The sequence below is a fragment of the Stegastes partitus genome, unplaced genomic scaffold (assembly GCF_000690725.1).
Source record: "Stegastes partitus isolate 25-593 unplaced genomic scaffold, Stegastes_partitus-1.0.2 Scaffold72, whole genome shotgun sequence".
Lineage (NCBI taxonomy): Eukaryota > Metazoa > Chordata > Actinopteri > Pomacentridae > Stegastes > Stegastes partitus.
In genome coordinates this window covers 690,158-712,161 of record NW_007577803.1, presented here as the reverse complement: position 1 = coordinate 712,161, position 22,004 = coordinate 690,158, and the positions used below count along the sequence as shown (strand labels likewise).

Sequence of the window (22,004 nt, the reverse complement as noted above, 5' to 3'; positions counted from 1 at the left end):
AAACATGTTAGCACGCCACTGACATTCAGCTCACAGTACCATTGCGCCAGAGCTGCTAGCATGTGGCTGCACAGTCTTAATCTTGTTTAATCTGCCTCCTGTGAGCTCCTCTGCTCTATTACAGTATCGCTCTAACTCTCCGGAGTAACCCTTTAATCTGCACCAGGCATCGGCTTGTGACGAATTCTGGAAATGCAGATGTTTGGTTTGTGTGTTGAAGAAAGATTTGTTAGCACTGCGGAAAGATGAAGTGAAAAGAGCAAACAAAGGAGTCAGAACATCTGCTTTGATGGCTTCCTCAACATCTGGTTTGCTTCGAAGCTGTCAGGAGTTTGGGGAATATCACTTATGCACCGCAGGAGGTGATTTAAATTAGCAGCGAGAGCGGGACAGAGAGGTGTTGCAAGGGTTTTCCAGGTGTCTCAGATAAGTGAAGGTAAAGGATGATGAGAGGACGCCCGAGGAGCTGCGGGTGAATTAGCCTTTAAGGACTGGAGTCGGCGAGCGATCATCACCTCCGGGCCTCAGACTGTTTACCTGATCGATGAAGCGCAGCAGAGCCGTCGACATACAAACATACGTGCTCCTTATGGGACGTGCATCCAAAGCTAGCATCCAGGCGAGATCGATGGACGAAGTGTTTTCACAGAGGAAGTTTTCACGCTCTCATTTCAGTCCGTCTGGCAGCTGCAGCCTGCCTAAAGAGGCTGCCGCCCTCGGGCGACGCCACCCCTACCTCCGCCTGTTTACCTCGTTTTCATTCAATAACCCGATCTGATACAAGACGTCAGGTCAGCTAATACTGACTAATTGCGTCGAATGAAGGGGGACGGAAAATGTCATCAGCAAGCCAAATGAGTTTTAATTACTTCCTATAACCAGATATAGCAGATCTGTCAATCTCCAACTCACTCTGCAACTGGGACGGAGGTGGAGGGGGGAGGCAGGCGGGCGGGCGGGGGGTAATAACAGCACAGACCTGAGAGGGGAAAGGGGAGAATGAGAGGTATGCAAGAGGAAGGGAAACAGAGAGGTTATGGCGAATTAGGAGGCGATTGGCCAGCCGACGCATGCATTGTTTGAACTATATGCACGATTCACTGTGAGTGAAACTCTGCTGCCCTCTAAAGGTGACATCTCCCAGAATATGGGTACATTCAAAAGGCAGTGTGTATCCAAAGGGAATGTGTGTGTGTGTGTGTGTGTGTGTGTGTCCTGATTGCTCGTAAAACCGTGAAGTCCTTTGAAGACAGACCAAGGGATTGGATGGGCTGCGAGTGCAGGGTCGGGTTACCGGGGGGTGAAGAAGGAGGAGAATGGTGATGATGTGAGGTGAGAAGCATGAAGGAGGGCCAGGGACAGCGACCAGGAAGAATGGATTAACACACTTGGATGAACTCCCCCCACCCCCACACACCAACACACACACACACACACACACACACACACACACATCTCACACATGCTCAGTCGCTCGGCGGCCCGCAGGTAAAGCCAGCTCAGTATCAAGTGAAAATCCCACTTTTTCTCACATCATCACTTACCTGCAAACGCCGCTGTGAATAGACCACACAATGACATTTAGAACTTGTGCAAAAGCCTTCATCATAAAAAGCGACTCGAGCTCCAAAAAAAAAAGAAAAAAAAAAAAGCGGGATGCATTGATTTCCCTCAAATGTCAGGAGCGAGTGTTACAATAAAAATGGCACACCCTATAAAATTCCAGAGGATGCATGTTTCAGACCGAGCTGCTGCGAAAACACACTCATCGATTGCTTTTATTTTATTTTTTATTTTTTTCCTCCCACAGCATCAACACATCAACGGGTGCTGCTGTGAATATTGAACATGAGCACAAAGTTTTTTTTTTTTTAATATTTGTGCTCTTTTAACGGCGGGTGAAGCGGCTCTTTTGGAAAATCAGAATATTTGAAATCTGATCACATTACTTGACCCGTCAATTAACACTAACGCCCGCGCGGTCCTGAGGAAGCGCATTAGCTGCGTGTTGGAGCGTTCGAGATCTATATTGTGTTTGCAAAAAAAAAATAGATATTGAAGTTTTCCAGTTAGCAAGCTGGAGATTTATTAGATTTTTCTTTTTGTGGAAAGAGAGCTGCAATTAAATTGTTCATCCGAAGGTCAGAGTTCAACGTGTTGGACGAGAGTTGCAGGAAGTTCAGTCAGAGGTCTCGCATCCTGTTTGCAACTCAAAAATAAAAATGTTTGCCCCTCTTTATGGCATTTTCTGCGCCATAACTGCCTTTGAGGACGTCACTGGTGGATTCAATCTGCCTTTGCGTTGTTGCGCTGTGGCTCAGTGATCAGAAGCAGCAGTGATCACTGACTGGGAGTGTTTGTGTGTTTGTGTTTACGCTCCATAATACGATCACGCACTTCAGCGAGATGAAATGAAAGCGTTCTGTTTGGCAGAGAGAGAAGTTTGGGAGTCACTGATTAACAACTAAGTGTGATAATACGAATCTATTGCAGTCTTTTTAAAATCAGAACTTATGCTAACGACATCACAGTGTTTTAATAATTGTTGGTTTCTTTTTCTCTTTTATTTTTTTTCTTTTTCTGAAGTCTTAATTTATCATAAAATACAACATATCAGAGCTGATCAGCGATACGGTCCGGCTTTTATTCCCTTTGTCGTCCCTTCAAAGTCACTCCAGAGATGAAGGCTGCACAATCTCAGACTTAATCACAGCGAATTAAAATGTGAAAATGCCATAGCCGCCACTTTCTGACTTTTCTGGTCACTGTGATCTGTAAAAAATGGATTAGCTTCATTTGTGAGGCAATTTCCTCCGAACGAGGGACAAGAAATGAAACGCGCCACAAAAAAAAATAAAAGGTTGGTCGGAATTACTGAATTATTTTTAGATGAGGCATGAATTTCCACAGCAGACAGTTTGTAATCAATTGTAATTATGTCTTCTGCTGCTTTTTGGGAAGCGTTGGCTCTAAGACGTGTCAGACAAGCGAGCGGTCTCATATTGAACTTGGCTGTGAATCCATTATCAACATGTGCAGGGCTGGAAATGTGACAAAACTACAATCTGATTAGATTTAGAAATGAAGACCGGCCTAAGCACACACTGCGCCAGAACGGAAATTATCACTGATCGGGATTCTTGCTGCTGCGTTTGTCGACAAAAAGCTCGAACATGACAATCCAATTTTGCTGCCGTTTGATGGCGGACCTTTAATAACATCAACCGCCGCCTTTGTTGCGACGATATTTTAAGTAATTACACGTTCAGATTAGATTCGTTTGCGCGGCCATTTTCAAATTAACTCCGTTTAACACCTGAAAAGTTGACTTAATTAGCATTTTACCGTTTATTTACCTCTAAATGAGATAGGTGTGCAGCACGGATTGACTCAGGAGGTTGGTATCATCTCATTTAGGGGGACCCGGCGTCTGTAAATCAGATTTCAGTGCTTCAGCTGCTCAATGTGTGTTCAGTCCAAAGGGAAACACCTGACTGACTGACTAGCTGAGAGAAGTCATTATTTCCTCTATACGGGACATCATCTATGGAGGAGTTCAGGATTAAAAGCTGCTGGACTTTTAACCCAAACTGCTCCGAGGCCATCTGGGCAAAAGGTGACTCGAAGCGAGTCCTCGCCGCCGGCTGCAGGTGTGGAGTATGTCGCCGCTGTTTCCATGGCAACCCCGTACCACGGCGTCCACCCGCCTCCGCTGCGAGATGGCGTGACAGTGCGGCTCTTGTCCCCCCCCCCACGCACGGAGATGTATGGGTCTCTTATTGTCGCCAATATCTCCGGAGACGCTCTCACTGTCTCTCAAGGGCATCCTTTAAACAACTGTCCTTTTTATGCTTCTTTATTCTCCTCCCCCCTCCTCCACCCTTCTTCACAACTGAACACCATCAATCTAGCCATTTACTTTAACTTTATTTCTCACTCCATTAGTTTCTAGGACACAGAGCAGCACAAAGAGAGAAAAGGGGGAGAGAGAGAGAGAGGGAGAGAGAGGGAGATAGAGAGTGTGGAAAAAAATGAAAAGAAAGTTTGGCTCCTTGGAGAGATAAAATGTAATTTCACAGTCAACTTGCTGTGATATATTATTTCACAACAATGGGGTGTGGGCTGATATGAGCCCTGCTTGGCACCTGTACAGAGCAGTTAGAACATCAGCGATGGCTCCCTGGAGAGGCTGCTCGTGAGTGTGTGTGTGTGAGTGTGTGTGAAGGCCAAATGATCAAAAAAATTACCTGAATGGAGGCACCAGGAGGGTCCGGCCCACCGGGTTAAAGTGAGCACAGTCAACTGTAAAATTTGAGCAGTCATGATACATGCAGGGGGAAAAAAAAAATCCAATTTTGTTTAGAGTTATTTAATATGAAATAATATTTCCAGTCTGTGATTTCATACCTTTGTGTATTGAGCTTTAGTGGGAGAAGGCAGTGAAACAGCAGGTGTAGATAAACCCAACCACAAAAAAAAAAAAAAAAGGAAAAAGGCACAATCCAGTCCTCCCTCTATTCTCTGACATGTTTACAGTGAGACAGTTGAGCCAAATGAAAGAATCTAAGCATCATTTATTGTGGTAGCTGCGCTCCCTCGTCGCTCCTGCTCCACCATCGACGCACACAGGAACATGCTATGGCGCTGATAGATGCCGTGTGCTTCATTAGCCGCAGGCTGTCCTGGGAATCACTTACACAATATCAAACAGCTTTGGCCAGAAATCTAATGAGGCAGACAGCAGATGGGATGAGCTACGCCATGTAAGAAATGGTCTAATTTCAATTCAAAAATAATATCATCCATTTAGTCATGCTCCTCAAGCTATTGTTTTGTCTTTTTTTGTTGGATATTTGCTGAACTGTTCCTAATATCAAGAACAAATTTAACAAAATGATATTCGCCAGTCGACGTGTTATTGCCGCCGAGCGCGACAAAAGAACATCGGCTGTGTTCTCGTGTCTTTCTCACAGTTTGCTGTTCTTCTGAAATTGGGACACCAGCCCCAGCACCTGCTCCGACGCCGCGATGACCTTGTTCTGCAGGTAGAGCGCGCTGTTTTTAGACGTCTCGCTCAGGAAGTAGCGATAGTTCACCATGATGCCGCAGGAGTTGGCGACGCCCCTGGGGCTGCTGTCGGCGTGCCAGTTGAGCCTCCACATGGTGGCGCCGTTCTGCAGGTGGAAGTTCGCCACCGGGTTCAGAGCGTAGCCTCGCCGCTTCTCCCCGTAGAGGTACCAGGCGCAGAGACGCATCAGGACGGGCTCCAGGACGCCGGACAGCCTCTCCGAATGCATCCACTCGCTGGTGCCGATGAGCTTGCGGAGCGAGTCGACGGTCGGCGGCCCCGGGGTCGAGTCGACGGCCTGCTCCACCTCCCGCCACTCCTGCTCGGAGAGGAGGTCGGAGCCCCGGCCCTCCTTCCTGTACTGGGCGAGCAGGCCTTGGAGCCAGGAGGAGAAGCCCGGGATGGGCGACAGGCTGGAGAACTGGGCCATGTGAGGGAACTCGCTCTGGAAGACAAGAGGATGGAGGTAGAGTTAACCCTCATACACCCAGAACCCCTCATGTACCCCTCCACCGTTCTGCTGCTGTCAGAACGTCTGTTTTTATGCTTTTGGGACCTGCAAGGTTTTACTTTCTTTAATATTTGGGGGGCTGTGACAGCAAATCTGCAAATAAAGTCATGTTTGAAGCAACCGATGGTGAGGATCAGTCAGATATTTCAGAAACAGAACTACGGACTCAAGAAAAGCACGAATATAATGAATTTTTTTTCTCTTTAAAGGACGTTTTTTTAATATATTTTCTGCTTTTAAACAGACTGCAGAATGATTCTTAAGGAGACGGCCACGACAGCCACCTGGAGGAGGAGAAAATGGGACAAAAAACAACAAAAGAAAAGAAAGAAAAACTGGGAAAGGGACGAGGATGAGAAAAAAAAAAGAAAAACAAGGTAAATGTATAAAGAAAACAGATGAAAGGCGGCAGAGGTTTGACCTCCGCTAGAATGCAAGGGTCGCCGGTTTTGCAACGGTGGAAATGAGGGGCGCGAACGCTCAACCTCGACATCAAAACACAAACTAAATTTTCTCTTTTCGTGCTCGGGCTGCCGCCGCCGCCGCCGCTCGGGCCTCCAGCTCCTCAGACGGGGACAGCATTACAAATCAACTCCACTGCTTTGGCGTTTGCTGCCCCGCTGATGGAGATGGATGATCTCCTCTCTCCTTCTCCTCCCTCTCATGCCGTCCTCCTTGCACTCTCACCTTTAATACCTGTCCTCCTCCCCCCTCCACGCCGCCACGTGTCTCGTCTCGACCGCCCACACACAAACCCACCCACGCAACTCATGAGTTCCCTCTTCCAGCCCGCTACCCTTCTTTCTCCTGCAAAATAAAATAAAAAAAACACACTCCCTCCTCCAGCCGGCCCATCTTCGCGCTCCAGCGTCTAGGTTGATAAAGTGATGGAGCAATGTGGCAGGCAGGGAAGTGAAAGGCTGCCGATGAAAGTGGAAGTGTCAGACAACCCCTAGAGGGACGCGCTGCTGTCTGAAAGGAAAACAATGTCCTTTCTTCCTCCTTGATTTCACCCTCCCTTCGCTTCAAAATCCGGCCTTCTCCCTTTCCTCGTCTCGCTGGCTTTTTCCTCCACCTTGCGACTGTATCATGATCTTGCCTCTTTTACTTCTACTTTTAACTACCGGCTGTTCCCATTTTGAGGCTCACAGAAAAAAAAAAAAAAGGAAATGAAATGAGGATGGAGGCAGTAAAGAAAGGAACAGGGAGGAAAGAAGGAGCAGTGCCAGAATTGTGCTCCAGGGTCCAATCTACAAAGACAAGCAAGACGTCCTCTCTTCACCTTATATCACGGCTGTGACCTTTACTTTTCCACTCTATCATCCATCCATCATCGTAGTGGTCCCTCTGTGGCCGCGCCGCTCCTCTCCTCACCTTTACGTAAGGTAGAGGCCTGTCAGAAACCTCGGGCCTCTGCAGAATACCCGTCCGGTTTCGTGTTAGGTAGAACATGGCGCTTACACTCGGGGTCAGGGGTAAGATTTCCATCAAACATGTATGCATCCACCCATGGGGCGCGTTGGACAGAAACGTCCAGGAGAAGGTTTGAAAGTCACACAAAGGAGTAAAATGCCAGAACGCTACGACTGATTATACTGAATTATTACGCCAGTGAAACCATCACGCTGCATTTACTCGGCCACTTCGCTGTTCTCCCCATCGTGGAGACACGTCAAAGGAAAAAAACTGCTCGAGCGAAAGCTACGTGCACCTCGCTGTTCACCGGAAATGAGATCAATTAGAGGAGTAAACATGTTGTTAATTCATTCAACATGTGGCTAAATTGTCGCCTTAAACGGCCTCCTCGCTCTGTATGATAGTTTAATTTATCCCTAGCTTTCATTTTGCACTTTTACGACTTCTCTTCACAAAATTTTGCTCCTTCAGAACTTCAGACTGTAACCGGATCAGAGTTTCACGCTGCATCTACACCTCTGTTTCAGAAATTACACATTTATGATATTAATATTTTTCAAATATGTGTTTTTATTTATAAGATGCATTCATCTGAAGTGACAGTTTAGGTTTTATTTTAATTCACAGGTCCATTCGTATTTAACTCAGAGCTACAAACGCCTAAAGTTCTGACTTGTAGAGTTTAATTTCTAATCAAGTTTCGGGGCACTAAGTCATGGAACAACTTCTCTTTCATAGCTAAGACTTGTGCGTCAATAAAAACATTATAAAAACATTTAAAAGATCATTTATTTGCTGTTTCATGCCCAGGTATCATCATTTGCTTTCATTTTTTGTTTCCTTCTTGTGAAGTTTTTCTTCTTCATGTAAATTTTGTTCTGTTTATAATTTTGTGACATTTTTTAATCATTATTTAGGTGGAGGCTTTAAATAAGCCAACCCAGGCTCTCTGCCTCTTCCTGCACAATGCTTTTATCTGTTAGTTGTATGTTTGCTGTAACTCTGATCTCAGCCTTCGATTCTATTCAAACGTACGTTGAGTTAAGACGCATTAAAACAAATATTTACACTATAAAATTGTAAATTCATTCATTATAGTTAAATATTAACAGTAGACAGGAAGACAAATCCCTACAGAAAAGTCCAGCAGCTGATTTATGCTGCACAAAAAGTTCCCACAGGAAAGTTCAGATGGATGGATGAATGGATGGATGGATGGATGGATGGATGGATGGATGGATGGATGGATGGATGGATGGATGGATGTTTCCCCACAGAATATACCTCCACATGCAAACACAGCTTAGTTCATTCGCTGCACTTTCCTCAGTGCAACAACATGACCCAGTGTGGCTGATCCAAAGCAGATGATTCTGTCGTATCACTTCCACCTTTCCTGTTACTGTAGTCATGATTTTTTTATTCTGGTTGCATTCGCGAGCGCTGCAGCTTTAAGAGTTGGAACAGAACTCACTCACACCGACTGTAAAAGATATTGACGTAAACACAGTCAACTTTGCCCTCCGTCACATTAGAGTTATTGTTAAAAGTTCTGACATTTCGACAGTCTGGACCCGGAGTTACGCAGAATGATGTTCAATCACTGAACCCAGCAGGAATGATTTGCTGCTTTTGTTATTTAAATCATCAAACTCAACGATCCGTCGCGTCGTAATCCGAAGAAATGGAGCGTTTAATAAATATCACAAAGTCTGATTGTGTAAAAGTGGAGTTCTGAAGCCAATAAACAGCGCCGAGCTAGCAAGAGATATGCGAGGAGACGGCTCGCCATCTGTCGGCGTATCGCTCCGTCTTTAGCGATCCCTTGTTGATACGAAGCTCAGACCGCCACCGAGACACGAGGATGAGATTTACTCAATTCAAATATATTTCTTGTGGGTTTTAACTCTCTGGTTTTTGTTTTTCTCCCAAAGGTACCGTTTCCTGCTGGAGCACCTGGTAAGTGCACAAAACAGAAAGATGTCAGAACAACATGATATTTAGTTGATATATGTGTGTTTTTTGTTTTATTTGTGTGTTTTAGGTTATTACTTTTATTGAAATGGAAATTGTTGACTGTGTTTTAGTGTCTCCAGGACAGATGTATTGGTAGAAATGCCCACACAGTGAGTGGTATATGTGGGGGAGCTACAACCCAGATTCCTCTACATGCACGACGACGTGTAAGAATCCTAAATTATTTCCATTCTAACACCTCAGCTAAACTCGATGGCGTCTTTCTACCTTGCATTCCCTGAACTCAATTCAAAGGAATGCTGAGAATCTTTCAGACAGACTGTATGGCAGTGATTTATTTCAGCAAAGCATCTCTGCATAAACTGAACGCGTCCCGCCTCGTCTATCTGATTTGACACACCAGAAAACTTTCAATCCCTCTTGCTCAACATCACTGATTTGTTGTTAGCGCGCCGCACTTTTGTACGTGGAGCACAGAGAGGCTAAAAAGTAGCACACCTCCGTTTTACTCGCTTCTTCTTTTTGCATTACAAAGATAACAGGCGGAGATGTTGACACGCGCGGCTCTTAGACCTCTTGATGAAGTCAACATCCCCATCTTTAAGCTTTTTACAGCACAGTGCGGCGTAACCTACTTTCCAACCTCTGACACAAACAGCGTTAATGCCAAAGCAGAAAACACAACAGCCGTATCTGCTGCGCTCACTCAGGCGTATGTTTCCCTTAATAAAAATGCCAATAAGTAAACCACTTGCGGCAATCAAAGCAGTCCTGTAATATGAATAAATAAAGTGGAAGCAGCTTAAACCTGATTTTTTAAGAGGATACGCTATAAAGAGCTATTTCCCATCTGTTGGGTAGAGTGCCTTTTGATGTTCCATTCAATGTTCCAATCATTTAACAAGTGCTAGCTGGAGTGGCCCGACATGAAGGGCACTTCTGCGCTTATTGAGAGGGATGGATGAGATTTCATTCTGCCTGTCTGCCGAGTGCTGCCCTGTTTATGTGTACATGCATTCATGTGTGTATAAGCGAGGACCGACACGACTCGGGAATCTAAACAAGACGGGAAACTTTTTGACGAGTAAATCCTTCCTGTCGCTGGAAACAACAACAACGCCGCCGCCATGCCGCAAAAACCACTTTTTAAAGCTTCAGCGTCTGCAGGTTGCAGCAGCTGCTCACGTGTCATGTGCGCCGTCATGATGAGCCGTTATTATGCAGCTGTAATGAGGCGGGATGGCTTCAAAGCTTTACCGATAAGACCGGCTTCTTTACGGTTATTGTGTTTAGATAACAGATGTGTGCCTAACCTTGTCTGCGCTCTCTCATCAAGCTTTACCTCAGAATAACCCAACCAGAGCCTTTACAGAACCTCCACTGGAATGGAGTTAGTGTTTTACGATGGTTTTGGTGCTTCGATTAGCAAAAATTAACTAAATGTGCTTTACTTCAATCCAGTTAATTCTTATGTCTTCAAAGATTATATGAAGAAAATAATGAAATTTACTTGAAAACAGGAGTTTGACATAATGTAGAGTAAGAATGACTTCTGTTTACTGTTAATGCTGTAAATACAGATAAATGCAGTTTGACTTCACTCTACACTAAACACCACAATGAGAAAAGGCACAATTATGTTTGTGCTTGTTTGCATCCAGTTAATATTAACTTCTGCTGATATTCACTTATCATTAACTTATTAATATTTAAACTTGTGCTCACATGCTGTGGTTGGATTCTGGAGATGGAGGAAGTGATTTATCGAGCTACACTTTGTGTGCAAGGACAGACTTTTGGAAGTTAGTTTGACTCTTTTTGTTCACTAAAACTGAACCAAGACTTTGCAAAGAAAGATCAATCAATGAATCTAAATGTATATTATCTCTCAAATGAGTTTTCTCGGCTGTAACATCCATTTCTAGTCACCTGCAGCTCTCGCACCACCCTCTTGATGAGGTAGTTGCCCAGCTCCACTCCTTGCAGGCCAGCCTGGGTCGAAGAGATGGAGTAGAAGATGGCTGCATTGATCTTATTCACATCCTCCTCTGAGTCCAGGGTGGCGAACTCGCGGACAATGCTCTGAAAGACAAAAAAAAAAAAAAGCAGATTATTGTCAGGTCCCGAAGACAAATTCTGCATCCGGCTTTGTTAGCGGCACAGCTGCAGCCGAGGCAGGATTCCTGTAGCAACTGTTCAACAGCTGCTGGGGAAATCATTGCACAATTTTACACCATAAAACACTGTCAAATTTCAATGCTGTCAAAAGCACCTTTCCCCTTTACTGGAAAATGGCGAGAAAAAGAAGTGAGCGCTGTAGAGGCTGCTCCCAGAGGGATGTGCAGTTTAAAGGTCCTGGTATTGTTTTTCCTCACAGAAATTATCCACTTGTCAAGTGAGGAACAAAAAAAAAAAAAAAAAAGGTGTGGTAAAGAGAAACAAGACATTTCTAGCAGCCTGCGGCTACTGACCTGTATGTTATCGGCGATGTCTTCGGTGAGGGCCACGTGTAGAACAACCAGGGGCTCTCCTGGCATTGCGGCGTGAGTGAAGGCGTAACAGCGGCGGTACGGTCCCACTCGGCGCTTCAGGTCCGTCCAGTTCCTCACAGGGTGCACCGCTTCATACCTGGCAGAGGGATCACACTTTAGCTCGCAAAGCCTCGACCTCTTTGGTTCATTAGTGTTCCCATATGCAACAGCGGCAGGTTTAGCACTAATTTCTAAAACATCGGTTCGTCCGTTTAAGTCGGAGGTAGACAAAAGCAGGCTTTTCATTTAAAACTCCGTTTGAAGCAACTGTCACTTGTAGATTTGATTAGCCGCTCCTCGTATCGCAGTGCAGAAGCTCGTTAGCTCTGCCAGGATCTTACATTTCTCCATATTTCAATTCTAACATAACCCCATTTGAATGCTTAGAGCGCATACTAAGACACAAGTTAGATTTATGCTCCTGAATTTCAAACAGTATAGTTTTAATTTTACAAAGAGAAGGCCCTCTAGGATGAAGGCAGCAAGTTTGGCATTTCTTAAGCTATCTTGGATGATGAGCTTCCCTGGAGGGGTGCTATAAATTCCCCCAAATCCAATACAAGACATAGACTGTAACGTTAGCTTTGCACTCTAATATAGGTCAGTGGCATGCAGGCGCAGCTCCCATATAGAGAGGAAATGCTACACAACGAACAGGCTTTCATAGTTATATATATGATTGTTGGCCTTGGAAGACACTGGTGATGTTCCTGCTGTCTGTATTAATGTAGCTGGACATGCTGATGTTTGCAGCTGGAGTTAGAGAAGATAAATGCGCTGTGCTAGAAACACAGCTTGAGTTTTTAAGTTTTGCAAAGGCTAAATTAAAAAGTGCAAACGTATAAACTACTCGAGTATTGTTCTTACTGAAGACTCATAAACTGCATATTTGTGCAGAAATCTACCTGCTGAGCCCACTTATTGTTCCTGAGCTGGTCAGAGGAGGTGTTTAGCAAACTATGAACTCTCATATCTGTTGTATTATGTGCAGCTGATTACAACAACACATGAACGTCCTTACTGGCTGATCTTCTGCAGGATCTCGCAGGGCGACTGCCAGGTGATCCTCTCAAGCCGGAGCAGACCCACGGAGAACCACTCGGACAGCAAGCCCTTCAGCGTGCCGTTCAGTTCCTGGGAAAGAGAAGAAAAACAAAGTTGAGTACTTAGAATTAACATCCAGCTGATGATTGAAAACTCACCACATTCTCTCCCTTGTTGAGAACAGCTCAGCAGCCGCTTCGTCTACGCAAGTAACCGTTAGCAGAAAAAGCTTCTCCTCTACATTCTGGTATGTTAGCGCTGTGAGGAATGTTATTTTAGCGGAGCGATGGAAATGCTTCTTTTATATGTTTTAAAGAAGAAAAAAAAAAGAACATATTTCTCTAGAATATCATATTTTTTTATTACAAATTAGACAAATATTTTACATTCACTCATGAGCAGCACCTTCCTGAGTAACTGAAGTTGCTCAAGTCTGTCTATAGGAAATGAACAGTTCTATATCATATCTTGCATTTTTGTGCCCTTGTAGGAAACTGCTCAGCAGCATCTCTGTCAGTGCACAGAAACCTTCCAAACAAAAACAAGGTCATCCACTAGAATCAGGTATGTAGACACTGTGAAGAATGTCACTTTACTGCAGCCGTGGGAAAGTTTCTTTTATGTCTTCTAAAGAACAAAATACCATCAAAGACTGCAAAGAAACGGCAGCTTTTATATTACTATTAAGTACTTTAATAAACACAGACTTTACAACCTCACGGCCGCTTTTATTGGGAAAACTCAGAAGCTCCGTCTTCCTGAGCGACGGTGAAGTTGCTTAAGTTTGCCTGCAGAACAATTCCTCCACCTGTATCCTGCACAGTGTGCCGGCTGCGCGCTCCCCTGGGTGTCTGTATGCCGTTGGAATGTTTTCACATTATGAATAGTGATTTGTTCAAGCTTGCAATGGGCGTAGAAGGGGCACTTCAATAAACAACTTGCCATTTCAAAGCAGGCCTGTCCTCCAGCAAAGGTCAGACTTCATTTAAAGCAAATCTCTTGCAAACACACAAACAAGCGCACACGGTGCACACGCTGCAGCACATAAATGCAGCTTATATTGGCTGTTCCATAGGATGGCTTCTCTTCAGGCTTACTTTAATGCCAGTTTGTCAATCATAATAATAGCTAATACAAACAAGCACGACTACAGTCGTGGTATGAAAGCCGCTGCTGGCAGCCATCGAATCCAAAACTTACAAAATTTGAAATTCTTCCCTCACATATATAAATATATATATATATATATATTTATACATCTGGCCTGGTATTATTCAGCTCATGGCTGAGGGGGTTTCACGCCGGAAAATTCTCTCTGAATGAAGAGCAAATCAAAAGTAAGCCTCGGAAATAAAAGTTGAGCAAAACTTCCATCATGTGTGCCTGTGTCTACGAGTTCCTCAGACTTCACGAGCCGCCTGAGGGGAAATAATCTACGATGGCCGATAATCCCACACCAACATTTCTGTGGAAAAAATGCAGCACATCAACAACACCGTGAGGCTGGAGAGGCGGCCGCCCGCCTCAGGTAGCCAATTCTCAGCCACACAAAGGGGAGGTCAAAGTGAGACGTGTAATGCGTTGACCTGGAAGAAGATGAAGCCTTTAGAAATGGAAGGGTCTGGTATTGGAAGCCTCAGGTTCGGAGAGAGGTGAAGGAAAGGAGAGGAGGAGTAAAGAGAAAAAAAAAATCCCTCACTCCACTAAGAAAGAAAATGAAGTAAAACTTTTGGAGCTGTATCAATAGCGAGGCGCCGATGCCGCGAGTTGATACGGCCTCGGCTACAAAGGGCTCGAGCTGGAGTCATTTTGTGATTATACAGGGTGGCTGAAACTGCAGTGCCTGGAAAGAACAGTCTGTCTGCAGAAGGCCAAATGACCAGTGGCCGGCCAAGTGTGTACAGGTCAGGATCAGAGTGTGCCAGTACCTTCACTCCAGTAGGCTGCCTGCCATTTGTCAGCCTGACTGCCTGCCTGCCTGTCAGTCAGTCGATGGGGGGAAAAAATAGTCACAGTGATACTCCCAAAGAGGCCAACTAAAATGACATCTCTGACTTGTCTTAACATCTTTCATCCACTCAGTTTGTGGACAGGTGAACAAGAATGAAAGGCCTGGAGGTAGAAGGAGAGAGGGAGCGGAGAAAAAAAAACATCAAAAATCAATTACCCAACCAAGAGAGACTAATCTAGCGTAGAACTCAAAGTGACACCCCGGCAAGAGCCACGGTAATTGCAGCCTTGTGAATTTCAAACTAAAAGAAAGTTAAGAAATCGTGTATTTTTACCCTCTTTGATGATGTTTTAGCTCTACTTTGATTATCGCCGTGCTTTGATTGCCAGCTTTCCCCCCCTCCCCCTGGTTACATAGCCTCAATACAGGTATTAAAAGCCTCATATTTTTCATGACCTTTTCTCATTTTTAGCTCAATCAATTCTGGGGATAACAGCAAGCAAAGATCGCCGGGCGCAGCCAAGACCAAGGTGGTCAGCACACAGAATTTAATACTCCGTAGGTAGCTCAGACCTTTTTAAGCTACAAAAGCTCTCAGTGGACCCGCGTTATTGAGATGAAATGAATCTGAATCGCCTCACAGCATGAGAAAAAAATACAGCTATCGAGCAGGAGAGGGGAAACAAGAAGTCCTCTGGCGACGGTGGCAGTCAGGGTCTTCGAAAATCATATTAGGCAGCAGCACTTAACACATGATTGCGAGGTTAAAAGGCACGCACACTTTTAGCTCTTTTCCAAATCCAAACAAAACAGAGGAACTGATCCCACAGATAACAAAAGGGGATTTAAATAAGCTCGCCTCGCGTAGCGCCTCACCATCTCAAGAAGGGAAGTTTTATTTTTACCAACACAGCTCTTTTTTTTTCTTCTATGTAATCTTCATTAATGCATCAAAGCATAAGAAGATCACAGCATTTCATCTGCTGTGTTTGAGCAAAGTGAACAAGACATTACAACTGTAGCAGAGGAAGGATTTGCTTTAGATTAAGCCTCCGTCATTAAAGTTGTATTTTCCCAATACGAAACCAAAGCATCTCATCCTAACAGCACATTTCACATATGAGGACGACACACTGGGGAGCGCAGGAATAAACTACTATAGGAAACAAACATTAAAGCAAAACGTTGACTAATTTCGTCCCAAGCGTCGTCCACATTAGTACTTAAAAGCTCGTTTACCTCCCTTTGGTTCTGGCATCATTTTGTTTTCAATAATTTCAAGTAAACATCATTTGTGTTATATTTACACGTCTAGAAAACCTACAGCCAAATGTGGCCCGTCTTGATCTGCTTGATGTCATCCAAAGCTTTACTATAGATTTATTTCACCTCCTCTCTGCAGCATCTCCCAACTCTCTCCCCACATCCTGATGTCCTGACCGCATGTAATCTGACAGTCATAAAACATTTAGCATGAAATCCTGTATTGTATTTAGGATTTTAAAGATTATTTTAGAAAAGTAGTATTTGGGGTCAGAGCTCACGGGAGGAAATCTGTGTCTGTCTCCTTTAAAATAACTGACGGAGCGCTTTTAATACTTTAAATGATGATTCTTGTCAAACCATCTCTTAAAAACAGGTAGAATTAAGTACCTTTGACTCCCATCAGTGTTCCTAAAAAGCCCTTATTAGAAACAGAAACATGGAACAACGTTGTAAAGTCATCACGAGCAAAATTATCGACAAAGTCAAGAAAAACTGATAAACCTCTTGGGCTCCCCAGTTCAGGGTCAATGGTGAGTTTCAGATTATAGTTTCAGTACAAGAGCTGCTGGTGACCTGTGACACAAACACAGCAATCCTCCAGAACACAAGCTCATATAAAGCCGCTGGTCGATTTAGAAATCTAGTGTCACGTCAAACCTGTAAAACTTTGAGACACAACAAACACAAAGTGATCCATGAAACCCTAAAGACACCTGAATACACATCTTATAGTGGCTTACTTAGGCCCAAGACCTGCTGCTAAACCACACATGTAAGAAAATGGACAGCAGCCGCTCGACATTCTGGTCACTTGTGAACCGACACTCATAATGTAGGTTAGAAAAGGAATCATGTAAACACACTGAGAGGCTGCTAACAAACACACCTTAACCGTTCAGGAACCTTCATGGAGCCTAACAACGCATTTATAAAGAAATATGATAAGTCAAGTTTTGTCTTGTGGACAACTAAACAGTGAAGTTTGACTAAAGCTTGCCCTCCTGAGAAATATGATCATCTCCATTTTTTCCTCCTGGAGGCAGGATTTTTATTTCACCACTAAAACTAAAACTAAAGCTCTTGGTAAACTGTTGACCAAACATCCCCTCCTTCCACGGTCTTGGTAGTCAGAGTTTCTTGCTTTTCTTTAAGTAATTTGACAGTAATCTGAATATATTTGGAGTGTTGATTTAGAAAATTGTGATATGCATTCCCCCCCCTAATTTCTGACATTTAGAAAACCCTGTGCATGTTAGGCCCAATCACAGTATTTACTTAGAGACTACTGCAGTTCATATGATGCACAAAATACTCACATGTCCACTTTGTTACTTGAAGAGTGGAGTTTTTAGTCATGAGTGAGTATGTAATAAAATCCAAATATCTATTTTTCATTATATGTGCTTTAGGAAAAAGTAGAGAATGAGCAGTGAGGATCTCAGATGGTAATATTTTCCAAGATTAATTTGTATTCTCAAACAAGGGCAAAGGGTGCGACTAATAGCACGGACTCGCCACCTGAAAACCCTGCCGCTGTTAATTCATGGAGCGCGTGAACACGGCCACACTCCTGTGCTAAACCCAATTGAAAACTGTAATTATATTTGACTGAACGTGAATGACTGAACAATGAGGTACATGAGGCTGATTTTTCTTTTTAAAAAAATTAAGTTGCCAAAAATGTTCCATTAAGGGGGCAAAGAGCATGGCAGCCATGTCTGTGTGATGGAGATTTTACAGTTTCTTTCTCACCCCCTCCTACACGTTCCTTGCAATTTTATTTTCACTTTGTCTTCAAAAGATTCATTCAAAATATTCATTACATGCCTGATTTATATTCAGCTCTTTCAGCTTTGTAGCTGCGGCAGAGTAGCTCTCGCCTCTTCATGTATAGAATCAAACACTCTTAAAGGGTCTAAATTTAAAAAAGCTTTCCAGCAACAGTGGAAGGCGGCTCTGATCTGCACCGTAAGTCCATGTGTCCAGCCGGGACGTGCAGCAAATATAAAAGAAGTCCTGAAATTGAGCTTGACAGCGTTTTGTGCCAGACAAACTCCAGCTATTTGCTGAACCGTCCTGAGCCAAAAGGAAATGCAAGAATCTAATTTAGGACTGGCGGCTTGGTAACTAAGGTAAACTGGGCCAAAGGTGGCCGGCACTCAAGCTGTGATGAAATATGAATCATGTGATGGGAGAGGGAGAGCAAAGGCTGCCGTTTATATCTGTGTGTGCAGGCATCCACTCTCTGCCTGCTCAGTGCCTTTAGATTATATCACATGCAACGCCTCTGTGCCAAACGCATAAGCGCGAACGGCACCGTTTGAGTCATGCGGGCACCCGTAGAAAATGTAAACAAGTGCATTACCCTGATGTGCGGGCTCTCGCTTGTTTTGGACGCGATTATCTCAAGCAAGTCAGCTCGGAGGTCCACCAGAAACTTCACGCCCCCCTCGACCCTGCTTATGTGACCGAGCAGCTGCTTGTACCGGGGAGTCAGGTTGTACCGGATCCTGTCCTCGACCTGTAAGATGGTCGCCTGGTCGCGCAGCTGCGTGTCCAGCAGCTTGACGGAGAGCTCCGACACGCTCCTGTGGTCCACGCCGAAGTCCTGCGACAGCTTGGACAGGAAGCCCACTTTGTCTTCCTTGTCGAGACTCTTGTAGAAGTGCATGAACTCCAGGCTGTTGGACTCGGGAGGAGGGGGGGACTTGTCTCTCGTCTCGTATGAAGGTAAAGGTGCGACGACCCTCGCCAGTATCTCGTCCATACCCGGGACACCGCCGCGAAGTGGGGTCGAGTACCAGCGCCAGCCGCCCACGTCCGAGGCCTCCAGAGCCGCTCTGAGGACCGCCCGGTGTCGCCAGCACCTCACACTGCCGCGGAGAGCCCGGATCACAGGGGGGGAGATCATCGCCGGGAGGGAGCTCAGCTGTCTGTTTGGAACCCGCGACCAGTGAACACACGGCGGAGAAGCACTTCCGGGTCTCTTAAAGAGACAGTAGCGCTGCCATGGCAACGGGTTCAAAGTCTGCTCTGCTCCCAGAATTAACCATAGATATGTGTAATAAAGACTTTATTATACGTATCTATGGTATAAATAACAACCAATCAATCAATCAGCTTTATTGATAAGTGAGCACTTACAAGGAATTTGACTCAAGTGTTTTCTTTGCTCTAAAATCATCTTTATATAGAGTTTATATATATTTATATTATGTTGTATATAGTTGTTAACAATTTTTAAAATATTTTTTTGCTCTGAAAGGCCTGCACCTTACTTTTCGTTGTACTCGTTGCAATGACATTAAAGCGAATCTGATCTTATCTGAATCTGAATCAAAGTACTTACAAAAAAGCAAACAAGCTCACATTTAAACAAGTGCAACAGGTTACAGAAGTAAAATAAGCATTTAGCTACTGTGCACAACTTTGTGTAAAAGAACATGTTAAATTAAACCAGAGTTCTTTGTGCAAAATCACAGTGAACCAGAATTGAGTGCAAATCAAGTTGTTACCAATTAGTATTATTTACACCTCATGTACATGAGGTAGGTGGTCAATAGTGGAGAGCAGCATTTCTGTGATTAATTTCAGAGTAAAGTTGCTGCTCCTTCATGTCAAAAGGGGCCAACAGAAGTCGTCTGGCCATCTGATTAGGATGTCTCCTTCCTTTGGAGGCTCTTTGAGATGAGGCCTCAGATAGAAACAAAAGGGTCTCATGTGGCCTGGAAACACCTTGAGATTCCCCAAGAGGAACTAGAAAGCAGTACTGGGGAGAAGGACGTCTGGAATGACCTGCTTCCAAACCTGGATGGATGGATGGATGGATGGATGGATGGATGGATGGACGGATGGATGGATGGTTTCAGTTATGTCACAAATTCCTCAGGAAATGTCAAGTACAAGAATATGTTTCTTTCTTATGCTCATTTTGTAAATTTGAAATAAAATCAAGTGGTACTCTGAAAAATGTAGGTCGTTTGTTTCTGTGTCAATATAATAAAAAACTGATTTATGTATTTTATGTCTGAATACATGTAACAAAAAACATCATATTTATAAATCAATTCATGTTCTAGATTTAAGACTTTTTTTTCTCAACTCATGAATTTTATGCATCCAGAACCATTTGTCATATTTGATGTTTTGTAAACTAATTTTCCATCATAAATCAATTTTTTCTATGCTTTTATTCTACATGCTGATGTTCTACATGCAGACATTAAGCTTTTTCTAAGTCGCTTCTTAACAGATCAAAACTATATGAAATCAGATTTTTTTATTTTCGCGTATTCCCATGTGTACTTAACCCACAACCTCTAAAGAAAACAGCAAATAAAGTCACTATAATATGAAACCTGACAGTCTGTAGTCATCCTAACTGTTTCCAAACCAATGGCTGTTTAATCAGTTTTATACAGAGGCCATAAAAAGTGAATTCAGATTTTTATTTTTTTAACAATCTGTATCTCTAAATGTAGCCTGGCAGGATGAAACTGAACCCAATGGACACATTTTGTGAGCTCATATATTACGAGGTGAAATCATCATCCTGGCTGGTTGGTAAAGCAGCACATTCATGGTCATTTTACAGGGTCAGAGACGTCTTATCGTCACTTTCCTTTTGCCCTTCACTGCTTCAGCCATTCACAGCTTGAATCATCTTTTATATATTTTTGCCCTATTCCTATCTTCTGCCATAAAATGACAGGAGTGTTTTAAAAAGGCTTGTTCCCCGTCTTTGTGTTCAACCGCCGTGTTTAATAAATGCAACTGGTTTTAAAGAGTTTCACACACATGAAAGAAAATCTAATGCTCTTAGAATCAGCCAGCAGCTTGTCATGAATATTGTCTTTTGATTTTCCGATTAAGCAGCATGTTCTGATTAACATATCGAGACCCAGAATCATCCCTTCGCTTGGTTAAATGACAGTACTTGTGTTGTCATGTGTTTTTATGAATAATATCAACAGACAAAGGAGATAAAAACAATGTCTTCTCAATATTGCAGGTATGAAATACATTAATATAAAAATATGGTGAATCCTGTTGTACAAACTCACTGATTTTATTCCGTTTGTTGTCTAGCAGCTGATTAAAAGTGAACTGGGATTTGATGGGACTCATGAATATGCACATGCTGAGTATCGCTAAGCAGATAAATGCAATAAAAAATACAAAAATCCACCTGTATCTGATGGAGAAGCTGCAGGGGGAAGATATACAGACACATACACCACTGAGCATCACATTACAGCCATAATCTGCTGGCAGAGCAGAAAACAGAGTCGTGCTTGAAGAGTTTTTTACATCACAGAAGTTTTTAAAACAGCAAGAGTCTCGTATCGATCGCACGTTTAACCTCCCCGATTCCAACATGACGTTAAGTCGATGCAACATGAGCTGTGTTCAGCATCAAACTGCTACAGTTTATATTAGGTTTTGGCATTTTCACCATGGAGTCCTGAAAAAAATCTTTCTGGCGTCTATATATTAATTTTTATTGGCTTTTTTAAAAATTCTCGTATCTTGTCTCTGACTGTAGACTCTGTCGAGAAACAGCCCCGACAGCCTTCAGTTGTCTCTACGGATACACACCTCATATTATTGCTTCTGTCTGCAGCAAAGCCGGTATTGGAATTCTTCATTCAAGCTGAAAGCATCAAAGTGGTTGTTTTTTTTTTTTTCATATTAATATAGAGAAACAATAACAGAAAACATAATTTAATAATCCTGGTTTCTGTAATAATCCTGCTGTTGATGTATAAGGTTTCCATGCTGACATGAATACAGATTCAAACTGGAATGACATTAATTTATAAGTTCAAATTTACTCCTGAAACATTTAAAGTTGTTGCCTCGACTGTCAAACACAGAGTTCTGACAGTGATAGTACACTTTCAGACATCTGAGCAACAATCCAGTGTACACTGTACGAGTATTCCCCTTCTGGGTTTGGGATAAAGTGGGACTGACGGAGATAAATTCTGCCCCAGTGAAGTATGGGCTGAGAAAACAAAGAAGACTGACTGGGTTGTGAACTAGATTCCCCTGTACAAATGGCAGAGGGAAAGAGAACACACACTGTAGACCCGAGGAGGTGATGAGATGACACTGCCATAATGTAAACCAAATAACTGTGGAGTGAAATAAGCTCGAGTCAGGAGGTTAATTAGCAACCAAACCGCAGTCACACAAGTCAAGTGGGACTTGAGCCTTGCTTGCTTAAACTCTTTTGGG

The 22,004-nt window shown here is 43.5% G+C and overlaps 2 protein-coding genes across 2 annotated transcripts in view; one reads left to right on the top strand and one right to left on the bottom strand.

The window, feature by feature from the left end:
* Positions 1–4,353: 4,353 nt before the first annotated feature.
* On the bottom strand, positions 4,354–20,102 carry mlycd (malonyl-CoA decarboxylase). The gene is made up of 5 exons (XM_008276453.1): positions 18,130–20,102; positions 12,525–12,637; positions 11,444–11,600; positions 10,902–11,054; positions 4,354–5,513 (listed from the first exon to the last, which is right to left on the bottom strand). Exons 1-5 carry the CDS (start codon positions 18,673–18,675, stop codon positions 4,968–4,970), a joined length of 1,515 nt encoding a protein of 504 aa, XP_008274675.1. The 5' UTR covers positions 18,676–20,102; the 3' UTR covers positions 4,354–4,967.
* LOC103353462 (DNA topoisomerase I, mitochondrial) overlaps positions 12,980–22,004 on the top strand; it is a 38,137-nt gene continuing 29,112 nt past the window's right edge. Inside the window, exon 1 of the mRNA XM_008276454.1 lies at positions 12,980–13,111. The gene's annotated coding sequence lies outside the window, so the exon portion shown is untranslated. The remainder of the gene's footprint in view (positions 13,112–22,004) is intronic.

Bases quoted from the DNA above. Each gene is read 5' to 3' on its own strand.
- mlycd (XM_008276453.1), bottom strand. From the start codon at position 18,675: ATGATCTCCCCCCCTGTGATCCGGGCTCTCCGCGGCAGTGTGAGGTGC. The intron at 12,638-18,129 runs GTAATGCACTTG...TCTCTTTCCCAG, and splicing joins GCGAGAGCCCGCACATCAGG to GAACTGAACGGCACGCTGAA. The intron at 5,514-10,901 runs GTGACTAGAAAT...CTTGTCTTCCAG, and splicing joins GGGTGGTGCGAGAGCTGCAG to AGCGAGTTCCCTCACATGGC.